Here is a 13,398-nt window from a genome sequence, read left to right on the forward strand (position 1 = left end):
ACCTCTTGGCACCCACCCTAGGAAGGTACCCACAAGCCCTCTTGGTAACACACTGCCCACTGCCCAAACCCAGCAACCATAATATCCATGTTTCAAGATTGCCCCGATACAAAATACTCTTCACTATTGTCCACAAAAATGGTCTGGAAGTGCCAATGTTTTTCTATCTGAATTTCACCCAAATATTTTTTGTTAAATATTGTCTGATTTTTTATTTGGCAGATATGATTAGAATGGGTCACCTTTTCGATATAATAGTGTACAGTAGAGTAGCAAAAGATTATCACAGTTTGTACAAGCAAGTAATAATCGCTCCATACAAATACAGGGTTTTTTGTCTCTATGGGAACACCAAGGATTGGGGAGTGGAGGCAGGAGACGATGGCAACACTGAAAGAAAAAAAAACAATACAAAACAACTCGGGAGACAAGACCTATTCATTGCCATTGCTCATATTCCCCTTTCGACTTTGTCTCCTCACTGCTAGGTCCCCTGTAGTAATGCTGTTTCTACATCCTGTACATACACTAAAACTGCCGTTTCCATGACTGAGCATGAGAGTCACGAAATCCTAAAATTATCTCATCACCTTATATCAACATACTAGCAAATTCCAGAAATTATTGTTCAGAAGAAAAGCCAAAATATTTCCATACGTTCCATATGCTGAATTACATATCTGCCTAATTATGCGGTTCCACAGGTGAAAGTGCCCAGAAACCATGAAGGGGGTGGGGGGTTCTGCAGTCTTAACATTCCTCAAATTTTAGTCCCATGTTGAAGGAAGATGCTTTTCTTATTCATGCCCTCTATAACCCTACTTTTTAAACTATCTATCTCAACATAAAAGTATTAATTAATAGAGACTAATTTGGAGTTTAAAATGAACCTATCATCTGTTTCCCATTGTTTAACCTTTAATCAAAGTCCACGAAACAGAAGAAATAAGAAGGAAAACTTGAAATGAGACTGAATTTCCAACATCCCAATGGGATTAGAGAGTGCTTTAAAATAGCAACATACCAAAACAGGTAAGTACAAAGCTCCTGTTTATTTCAACCGAACACAGCTTACATGTTCAAATTTGCTATGCTAATAACTCCGCAAACATCTTAAACTGGTTATAACATCTCAACACTGGTTACAACAGAGTAAAATGGCAACATGAACAATAGCGCCACCTGTCAAACACCTTTTTTTCATAATATTCTTTTTCCCAAAGACATGAACGGTCAGATTAAAGGAAGACAGACACAAGGCACAGAAGTCCCTCATTCTTTAAAACACAGATCTCTGACCCAAGAATTTTAATTTCTCTATCTACACACGGGTGTATTGCTAGTGGTATATTAAAGAGTTATCGCTCTAATCTTCATGATTAAGTTATGAATAAGCTATTGCTTTAAGCATAGCATTAGGTTATTGCTCTAAATCTTCCTCCCTCTCCCTGAGCACTGGTTGGAGAGAACCATCAAGATACCTGGGGTCCTCCAAGCAAATATAGAAACCAGCCTGGCCAGGACTTACCCGTCCAGAAGATTCATTGTAGTGGGCGTCACTTCGGCAAACAGAATGACTTTCCCAAGCTTCTTTGTCTTCAGGTTTTGTCGGTAAATCTCGAAGTCAAAGTTTTCTGATGAGCAGGACTCTGTGTCAGTCACCACGGGTATGGCGGATGGGGTGATTTCTATTTCAGATGTGTAGGATGAAATGAATTTCAGGGAGACTTTGCTGGATCTTATTACTCCTTCAGGATCCACATGTTTCCCCAGCCACTGCACAAGAGGATCCCGGATTTCCTGTGCCATAAAGAAATAAGTGGGAAGGTCATAATTTGGTATTACATTAGATGATGGTAGCTTTCCCTTAAAATGCCACTTTGGTAAGAGAAGTACTTTCTAATTCATGACCAATAAAAGCTAGGTTAACATATTCTGAACGTAAAAACTATCATACAATAGACAATGACTACACTAAGTATGGACTTCCAGGTGGCTCAGTGGGAAAGAATCCGCCTGCCAGTGCAAGAGATTTGGGTTCAATCAATCCCTGGGTGAGGAAGATCCCCTGGAGAAGGAAATGCCAACCCACTCCAGTATTCTTGCCTGGAGAATTCCATGGACAGAGGAGCCTGGCGGGCTGCAGTCCGTGGGGTCACAAAAGAATCAGACATGACTGAGCAACTAAACAACAACACTAAGTATACCTATATTATAAAAATATGAACTGGTTCAGAAAGCAAGATCCAGGGAAATAGGCACATTTCTATCCTACACTAGATCCTACATTCTCAAAAGTCCTTCCTTTCCAGTTCTAGAGTTCATGAGTGATCCTCTAGGCCTCTATGGAGGCCTCAGTTTTCATTCCAATCCCAAAGAAACGCAATGCCAAAGAATGCTCAAACTACAGCACAATTGCACTCATCTCACACGTTAGTAAAGTAATGCTCAAAATTCTCCAAGCCAGGCTTCAGCAATACGTGAACCGTGAACTTCCTGATGTTCAAGCTGATTTTAGAAAAGGCAGAGGAACCAGAGATCAAATTGCCAACATCCGCTGGATCGTGGAAAAAGCAAGAGAGTTCCAGAAAAACATCGATTTCTGCTTTATTGACTATGCCAAAGCCTTTGACTGTGTGGATCACAATCAACTGTGGAAAATTCTTCAAGAGATGGGGATACCAGACCACCTGACCTGCCTCTTGAGAAATCTGTATGCAGGTCAGGAAGCAACAGTTAGAGCTGGACATGGAACAACAGACTGGTTCCAAATAGGAAAAGGAGTACGTCAAGGCTGTATATTGTTACCTGCTTATTTAACTTCTATGCAGAGTACATCATGACAAATGCTGAGCTGGAAGAAGCACAAGCTGGAATCAAGATTGCTGGGAGAAATCTCAATAACCTCAGAGATGCAGATGACACCACCCTTATGGCAGAAAGTGAAGAGGAACTCAAAAGCCTCTTGATGAAAGTGAAAGTGGAGAGTGAAACAGTTGGCCTAAAGCTCAACATTCAGAAAACGAAGATCATGGCATCCGGTCCCATCACTTCATGGGAAATAGATGGAGAAACAGTGGAAACAGTGTCAGACTTTATTTTGGGGGGCTCCAAAATCACTGCAGATGGTGACTGCAGCCATGAAATTAAAAGACACTTACTCCTTGGAAGGAAAGTTATGACCAACCTAGATAGCATATTCAAGGGCAGAGACATTACTTTGCCAACAAAGGTTCGTCTAGTCAAGGCTATGGTTTTTCCTGTGGTCATGTATGGATGTGAGAGTTGGACTGTGAAGAAGGCTGAGCGCCGAAGAATTGATGCCTTTGAACTGTGGTGTTGGAGAAGACTCTTGAGAGTCCCTTGGACTGCAAGGAGATCCAACCAGTCCATTCTGAAGGAGATCAGCCCTGGGATTTCTTTGGAAGGAATGATGCAAAAGCTGAAACTCCAGGACTTTGGCCACCTCATGCAAAGAGTTGACTCATTGGAAAAGTCTCTGATGCTGGGAGGGATTGGGGGCAGGAGGAGAAGGGGACGACAGAGGATGAGATGGCTGGATGGCATCGCTGACTCAATGGACGTGAGTCCGAGTGAACTCTGGGAGTTGGTGATAGACAGGGAGGCCTGGCGTGCTGCGATTCATGGGGTCGCAAAGAGTCGGACACAACTGAGCGACTGAACTGAACTGAGGCCTCTATGCATTTTACAGAAAGTTTTTAACCTTATACTTCCACCCCTCAAAGAAATTCATTATCTGGGAAAATAAAGCCTAGGTGAAAAGTCACAGGAGACAAAGTACTAAGATACTAGAGCATTCCCTCTCGGCCTCTGCAGGACCTCCACCTCGTCTCGTAGACAAGCTGACCACCACCAGCCACTGACAGGTCACTAACAGTGAAAGGAATGGGGTACCCAAGATGCTTTCGCTTTACTCCAAATGCAGTCCATGCAGGGGAAGACAGAAGTCCAGTACTTACAACCTAACCTAGTACCGAACTCTCTATCCTACCTCCCAAGAAGCTGCAACTTCCTCTTGGACCCTGGGAGACCTGGGGCCTCCCCCTGGGGTGCAGCATCAGGGGATTCAGGTGGGGAAGTCAGCATCCCAAGGGGCTAGCACAAAACATATTAAAATCTGCTACAGGAAGCACTGATCTGAACTCCTGGGCCCTCTTCACACAAATGCCAGGCACTTCCTAAGAGGAGGCCTTCTGTTAGCACCCGGGGTCTGTCCCAGAGCTCTGCATGCCTAAGAGAAACACCTTCAAAGATGAAATTTCATTTAACTAAATTCACTTGATGAACCTTTAAAACTCAGTTCCCCTTTGCAGAAAACACAGAGGCTAGAGGAAGAAGTTAAATGGCTTCAGAAGGAAGTGATCAGAAGAAATCCAGAGGGCAAGACATTTTATAGCACAAGAATCTTCAAGTGTGTGTGTGAAAACACATCTGAATTTGCTTGAACACATTCAACAGCTGGATGTTATAAGGGCACCGCACAAGCTAAAGATACGTCAGTGGATAGGTTAAATCACGCGCACACAGAGAGAGAGAGAGATGTAAAGTAATCTGAAAAATAAACACTTCTTAACTAACTTGGTTTTCATTAATTCAAGCAGGGAGGTAAACAGTTACTCAACAGGTGTAGGTAATGTGATTCCTCTCTATTCAAAGTCAATGAAAGTCAAACCAAAAAGAAACAGCCAGCACCAGGTAGAACTTTCAGAACAGGAAGAAAGCAGGGAACCACTTCTGGAGCAAATTATCCAATTGGCCATCTACGCATCATTCATCTAATAAACTGTTTTTGAAAGCAACACATAGAGACGTACAAATATGCAAAAGAAATTAAAATTTGAGTAGGCAAGGTACAGGAGGTTTTTATTTTTAATCTTATACTTCTTTCATATAATCTTTCAGGACTTAATCAGGGCAAAGTAAGTTACTCAGAAAAAAGAGAATCTAAAAAGATACAAAATGAGGTGAGGAACCTCTTAAGAAATATACCTATATACCATCTATAATTCTCCTAAATTTTTATATTCACTATAGTCAAATGCAACTTGTAGCCATCGAGTAAAACTAAGTACACAAGGGTAGTATTTAGGCTCCCCCCTCCCCCACCCCTATTGTCCCTGGACAAGAGATACAATTCTGGCCACAAGAAATATCAAAGTTACTACCTGTTTGAAGAAATTCCACCTGCTATATGCTATAAAAGGACATATGTTACAATGATGACTTAAGAGCTGCAGAAGTAGCTGCTAACACATATAAGGAAAAGGAATTAATTAACGAATCTTGGCTTAACTCTACCAATGACCACTAAGAGAGAATAGAAATGCTGTTGAAGAAAAAAGTTTGGATCATATATATCAAGGCAAATGGTCAGACATGAGTAGTAGTAACAATCCTCTACCCCTCAAATCTACCTGAATTTTTAAACACAAACTACCAGAGAGTGCAAAAATGTCACCACTTTCAGGAAGACTGACCCACAGCCTGTCTAGGTTAGGACTATCCTTCATAAACTTAATGACTTTATAGCACTTTTCAAACTGTAATACCATAGTTCGTACAACTATTTACTCAATGTCCCACTGTTTTGCTAGAATAGAACATAAGCTCCATAAAGACAACAAATGTGTGTTTCTGTCTTGCTCCCAACTGTATCCATGGCACCTGGTACCAAGTGGATATTGCATGCTTAATAAGCATTCATTGTATAAATGCACATTAAATTCCATACCAAAATAAAGTCCCACAAGTAATAGACATAAATAGGTATATCCAAGAGGGAAAACCCAGAAAAGGCAATGATAAGAGATAGCCTTGAAATGGATATAATATGCATCAAAAAGAAATGTGAAATTGTTAAATTAGTTCTGTTGAAAATAAAACAACTGCTATCAAATTCTACCCCAATGAAATTCATAAAAACCTTCTAATTAATGTTATTTTTTTAACATTTGAACTTCAAGAATTTAGTATTTACTTTTCTCTAAGATTTCAGGCTAATTAAATACAATTTAAGTGGAACCAAAAACAACGTTTTATAGTCACATAAATGCTGGCCCCTTTGAATTCACCACAGCACTGGGAAAACACTAGCTATTCTCAAGGAAGGTGAATGTGCCTGTTTCCTACTGGGACATGTCGCACACAATATGAAAACCCCAAGGAATCCCCCCCAAAAAGTACTAGAACTAGTAACTTCGTTTTCAGCAAGGTTGCAAAATACAAGGTCAATATAAAAACTGGGTTTATTTCTAGCCATGAATATCTGAAGCCTAAATTTTATTTAAACATCATTTTCAATGGCATCAATAGATGTGAAACATTTAGGAATAAATTAAAATATGTGCCAGACCTGTACACTGCAAACTATGAAACACTGAAAACTTAAAGAAGTCCTAAATAACTGAAGAGATATACTATGTTCATGGATTAGAACATTCAATATTATTAAGACATCAATGCTTCTCCAATTTGATCTACAGATTTGATGCAATTCCCATCAAAGTCTTAACAAGCTTTCTTTTGTAGACATTGATAAGCTATTTCTAAAACTTAAACAGAAAAAGAATAGGCCTAGAATGACCAAAACAATTTGGGGAAGAAAAAAGAAGATTTCCATTATCTGACTTCAAGACATTATAAAGCTACAGTAATCAAGACAGTATGGTATTGGCTTGGTGGTGGTAGTGGTGGTTTAGTCACTAAGTCATGTCCAACTCTTGTGACCCCATGGACCATATCGGGCTCTTCTATCCATGAGATTTGCCAGGCAAGAACACTGGAATGGGTTGCCATTTCCTTCTCCAGGGAGAATTCCCGACCAGGGATCATAGGTGGCTTCTTTACCACTGAATCACCAGGGAACCCCACTGTATTGGCTTACAGATAGACTGCTGCTGCTAAGTCACTTCAGTCGTGTCCAACTTTGTGCGACCCCACAGACGGCAGCCCACCAGGGTCCCCCGTCCCTGGGATTCTCCAGGCAAGAACACTGGAGTGGGTTGCTATTTCTTTCTCCAATGCATGAAAGTGAAAAGTGAAAAGTGAAAATGAAGTCACTCAGTCGTGTCCGACTCTCAGCGACCCCATGGACTGCAGCTTTCCGAGGTCCTCCATCCATGGGATTTTCCAGGCAAGAGTACTGGAGTGGGGTGCCATTGCCTTCTCCGTACAGATAGACATACATTACTAAAAACAGAATGAAGTCCAGAAATAGGGCCACACACGTATGTTCAATTGATTTTCAACAAGGTAATTCACCTGAAAAGAATCATCTTTTCAATACATGGTACTAAAACAAGGGAACATATGCAAAGAAAAAAAGAAAACCACCAAAATTTAATCCTTACAGGTATACTAAAATTAACTTGAAATGAATCATAGACCTATATGTAAGCTATATATATATACACACACACACACACACACACACATATATATACATATATATATATACATATAACCTATATGTAAATAAATGTAATGCTATAAAACGAATAAAATAGAGGAGGAAATTTTCTGATCTTAGAATCAGATCAGATCAGATCAGTTGCTCAGTCGTGTCCGACTCTTTGCGACCCCATGAATCACAGCACGCCAGGCCTCCCTGTCCATCACCAACTCCTGGAGTTCACTCAGACTCACGTCCATTGAGTCAGCGATGCCATCCAGCCATCTCATCCTCTGTCGTCCCCTTCTCCTCCTGCCCCCATCCCTCCCAGCATCAGAGTCTTTTCCAATGAGTCAACTCTTTGCATGAGGTGGCCAAAGTACTGGAGTTTCAGCTTTTGCATCATTCCTTCCAAAGAAATCCCAGGGCTGATCTCCTTCAGAATGGACTGGTTGGATCTCCTTGCAGTCCAAGGGACTCTCAAGAGTCTTCTCCAACACCACAGTTCAAAAGCATCAATTCTTTGGCGCTCAGCCTTCTTCACAGTCCAACTCTCACATCCATACATGACCACAGGAAAAACCATAGCCTTGACTAGACGAACCTTTGTTGGCAAAGTAATGTCTCTGCCCTTGAATATGCTATCTAGGTTGGTCATAACTTTCCTTCCAAGGAGTAAGCATCTTTTAAATTTCATGGCTGCAGTCACCATCTGTAGTGATTTTGGAGCCCAGAAAAATAAAGTCTGACACTGTTTCCACTGTTTCTCCATCTATTTCCCATGAAATGGTGGGACCGGATGCCATGATCTTCGTTTTCTGAATGTTGAGCTTTAAGCCAACTTTTTCACTCTCCACTTTCACTTTCATCAAGAGGCTTTTGAGTTCCTCTTCACTTTCTGCCATAAGGGTGGTGTCATCTGCATATCTGAGGTTATTGAGATTTCTCCTGGCAATCTTGATTCCAGCTTGTGTTTCTTCCAGTCCAGCATTTCTCATGATGTACTCTGCATATAAGTTAAATAAACAGGGTGACAATATACAGCCCTGACATACTCCTTTTCCTATATGGAACCAGTCTGTTGTTCCATGTCCAGTTCTAACTGTTGCTTCCTGACCTGTATACAGATTTCTCAAGAGGCAGATCAGGTGGTCTGGTATTCCCATCTCTTGAAGAATTTTCCACAGTTGATTGTGATCCACACAGTCAAAGGCTTTGGCATAGTCAATAAAGCAGAAATCGATGTTTTTCTGGAACTCTCTTGCTTTTTCCACGATCCAGCGGATGTTGGCAATTTGATCTCTGGTTCCTCTGCCTTTTCTGAAACCAGCTTGATATTAATAAATCTTTTCTATGAAAGAAAGGAGTATGAACTCCCAAAGAAAAAAAGAACTAGACTTTATAAAAATTAAGAACCCTAAGAACTGCTGCCATTCAAGGATTAATGTTAAGAAAAATGAGAAGACAATAAACTGAGAGTAACTATTCTTAATACACATATCTGACAAAGGACTTGTATCCAGAATGCAAAACAACAACAACAACAACAAAAAGAAACACTTAAAAAAATGATTTTATTTATTTTTGGCTGTGTCGAGTGGGGGCTACTCTAGTTGCGCTGCTCAGCCCCTCACTGTGGCGGCTTCTCTGCTGGAGCACGGGCTCTGGGGCATGTGGGCTCAGCAGCTGTGGCTCCCAGGCTCTAGAGCACAGGCGTAGTACTAGAGGCGCATGGGCGTACCTGCTCCTCGGCATGTGGCATCTTCCCAGATCAGGGATCAAACCTGTGTCTCCTGCATTGGCATGTAGATTCTTTATCACTGAGACACCAGGAAAGCCCTCCAAAAGCACTCTTAAACATAATTAGAAGAAAACAATTCAACTTAGAACAGCAGCAAAAAGATTTGAAAAGACATTACCCAAAAGAAAATATCAGACAGCCAAAAAGCACATTAAAAGTGCTCGGCATTGTTTATCACCAGGGAAATACAAAGTAAAACCATGGGATACCTCTACACACCCATTAGAATGGTTAAATTTCTTAGTTCTGACAGTATCTAGTGTTGGCGAAGATGTGAAGTAACTGAAACTCTCATACATTACTGATGGGAAAATAAAATGGTACAACAATTTTGGAATGCAATTTGGCAGTTTATCAAATTAAACATACACATGCCATACGATCCAGAAATTCAATTCCTAGGAAATTAACCAAGAGAAATGAAAACACACATCAACGCAAAGACCTGTATGTGAATGGCCATAGAACCTTTACTCATAATAGCAAGAAAAAAAATGCAAACAACCCAATGTCCACTAACAGGAAAACAGATAAATAAGTCACAGCAGATCCATACATTGGAACACTACTCAGCAATAATGACCTACTCAGACAGGCAACAAAATGGATGAATCTCAAAAACATAAGTCTGATTAAAATTAAAATTAAAAAAGACAAAAGAGTATGTATTGTGTGATTCAACTTATGTGAAGTACTGGAAAGGACCAATCTAATTGATAATGATAGAAAGCAGATGAGTGATTGCCCAAGGATGAGCATGGGGATGGGAGAGTAGACGAGAACCGAATGAGAAACAGAACAAGAGAATTTTGTGGGATTCTGGAAATGTTCATCTTCAATGACAGTTACTCCAGCATGTATGTATATCAAATCCTACACACAAATAAGTACATTTCCTTGAATATCGGCCACACCCAGCAACATCCTTAGGCAACACTAAACAGCAACTAAAATCCACAAGACTCTGTATCCATTAATGTCCAAAAAGAACACCATTGTCTCTAGTTCTGACGAAATGCTTAAATTAACATTTAGTGAAAATACACGTAAGTGACTATTCCATAGTTAACATATTGTAACATCTGATACATGGGGTACAACTAAGATCAGAGATGTCCAGTATGCTATGTCCAGGTATGTTACAGCCATTCCACCCCCTCCCTTGTCTTATCTGCTAAATTTTATCCACCTAGCAAGACTCAGTGGGTGAAACAGCCATCCCTCTAACTCAGCATTGGATTCAAAATACTTATTACCATCTCTGCGTTCTGTGTTCCTTTTCCCAAGAAACACTAAATAATTGATCTTAACCTTTAAAGGTTTTCAATCTAGGAGACACATTTGCCCCACTGTAAATAATCAGATTAGTTGCGCTTCAGCCATAACATTGTAAGTTGCTAGGCAACATTATAAATTTATGAGTGGGTAAATCAGAAAAAATGAATCTACAAAGACACAGAATACAAGTTTTTTTAAAGGATGTTTCCATTCTCAAACATCAGAGTACACAGGAGTAGAAGAATTTATTTTTAAAAATTCTTACTACTGGTATTTTACAAACAAAATATTCCCAGACAATTTCACATTCAGTCAGTGTCTTCACATAAGTGATGAAGGCACACAGCATAGAAGATTTTTACAATCAAAAGACGACACTCCTGGAAATTCCCTGGTGGTCCAGTGGTTAGGGCTTCGTGCTTCCACTGCAGGAGGCATGAACTCTATCCCTGGTCAGGGAACTAAGATCCCACAAGCCTCAAAGCATGGCAAAAAAAAAAAAAAAAGACACTCTTGAAAAAGCAAGACTGTTTTTGGTCCTGATCTCATTTAAAGCAAGGATTGTTCATGTGGCAGCCTTCAGGGTAAACTTTTATTCTGACACCAGAACCAAGCAGAGCAAAGCCTCAGGCAGGGTCTGAGACGAGTGTGTTCCTCCTTAGGTGACTGGTCCCCCGTGAAGACCCTTCTGCTGTCTCAACTGCAACTGACCCACTGCAGTCTGATGGCAGTCGGATTCTTCCTTGGAAGGCACTGCTCTCCTGATTGGATGCCCAAGGCCCCCGCCTTCCTGCACCCCCAAATATGCTCAGTCACTGATCCAACACTCTCACCCCCAGAATAAATGGGCCTGCAGGGGCTTGTAGCTTCAGTGACTCGCTCCTGAAAGCAGTCTGTCCCCACAAGCATCCAGGTAACTGTCACCCACAGACACCCAAGGGCCAAAATGATCCGATACACGAAACATCTCTGAAAGAAATGGACACACTTTCCCACACGTGCTCCTGGCCCAGGAGCACAACCCTCATTATGTGGGGACACACTCTCCAGCTGGACTCTTGGCTGCCACCTCTTCTACTTCTAAGCATCTGGGACTGAGACCATCCACCTCAGCCCCAGCATGAAATCTGGAACCAAGCCAGCAAGATCTCCTGTGGGACCCCTGATGATGCTTCTTTCCAGTTAGGTCCCCAAGTAATAATTCATCAGAGTGCTTCTGGCAATGCTGATTCTCAAATACAATGGGTCCAGTTTGGCAGTTCCTCAAAACGTTAAACAGTATCAACATATAAGCCAGCCATCTCCGAGTATATACTCAAAAGAGTGGGAAGCAGAAGCTTCCTCAAACACATACCTCAGCAACACCGATGTTCAGAGCAACATTGTTCACGATGGTCAAAAGGTAGAAACAACGCACATCAGTCAAAAGATGGACAGATGGTTAAACAAAATGTGGTGTGTGTGCATATATACATAAAATACTCCACAGCATGCATGTGTGCATATATATATATATATATATTCCAGTGCTGTGATACATATACATGTAAATGCTCCAGTGTGTGTGTGTGTACATATATACATAAAATACTCCACTTCAGTTCAGTTCAGTCGCTCAGTTGTGTCCAACTCTTTGCAATCATGTGTGCAAATATTCCAGTGTGTGTGTGTATATATATATATATATGTAAATACTCCAGTGTGTATATATATATATATATATATATATATACATAAAATACTCCAGTGTGTGTACATATATACATAAAATACTCCACTGCATGTATGTGTACATATAAATATTCCAGTGTGTGTATATATACACAAAATACATATATATAAATATTCCAGTGTGTGTATATATACACAAAATACATATATATAAATATTCTAGTGTGTGTATATATATATAATATATATAAATACTTCAGTGTGTGTGTGTGTATATATATATATATAAATAAAATACTTCAGTATGTGTATGTGTACATATATACATAAAATACTCTAGTCGTGTGCATATATATACAGACACACTGGAATATATATATGCACACACACTGGAGTATTTTATGTATATATGTACACACGCACACACATACATATATTGGAGAAGGCGATGGCACCCCACTCCAGTACTCTTGCCTGGAAAATCCCATGGACGGAGGAGCCTGGTGGGCTGCAGTCCATGGGGCTGCTAAGAGTCAGACATGACTGAGTGACTTCACTTTCACTTTTCACTTTCATGCATTGGAGAAGGAAATGGCAACCCACTCCATGTTCTTGCCTGGAGAATCCCAGGGACGAGGGAGCCTGGTGGGCTGCCGTCTATGGGGTCACACAGAGTCGGACACGACTGAAGCGACTAAGCAGCAGCAGCATATATATATAAAAAATACTCCTGTGTGTGTGTGTATACACACACACACACACACATATATATATATAAAATACCCCAGTGCATGTACATGTATTATTCAAGCATAAAAAGAAATCAAGTTCTAATAGACACTATGGCATAAATGAACCTTGAAAATATTATGCTAAGTGAAAGAGGCCAGACAGAAAAGGACAAATATTGTATGATTCCACTTTTGTGAAACATCTAGAAAAAGTAAATTCATAGAAACAGCAAGTAGAATAGAGGTTACCAGGAGCTGAGTGGAGAGAAAATGAGAAGTTATTGATTAATGGGTATAGAGTTTCTGTTTGGGGTGATGAGAAAGTTTCCAGAATAGTGGAATGGTTGCAGTGTGAGAGTAATTAACGGCACTGAACAGTACAGCTGAAAATAGTTAAAATAACAAATTTGACGTTCAGTTCAGTCGCTCAGTCGTGTCCAACTCTTTGCGACCCGATGGGCTGCAGCACGCCAGGCTTCCCTGTCCTTCACCAACTCCCAGAGTTT

At 40.5% G+C, this 13,398-nt stretch overlaps 1 protein-coding gene across 2 annotated transcripts in view; it reads right to left on the reverse strand.

Annotated features, from left to right (window-relative positions):
* HLCS (holocarboxylase synthetase) overlaps window positions 1-13,398 on the reverse strand; it is a 214,403-nt gene that overhangs the window by 129,908 nt on the left and 71,097 nt on the right. For both annotated transcript variants that reach the window (XM_061424628.1, XM_061424624.1), the window contains exon 6: window positions 1,529-1,800. In XM_061424628.1, coding sequence (XP_061280612.1) covers window positions 1,529-1,800 — 272 coding nt within the window. The remainder of the gene's footprint in view (window positions 1-1,528; window positions 1,801-13,398) is intronic.

This window comes from Bos javanicus, chromosome 1 (genome assembly GCF_032452875.1).
Source record: "Bos javanicus breed banteng chromosome 1, ARS-OSU_banteng_1.0, whole genome shotgun sequence".
Lineage (NCBI taxonomy): Eukaryota > Metazoa > Chordata > Mammalia > Artiodactyla > Bovidae > Bos > Bos javanicus.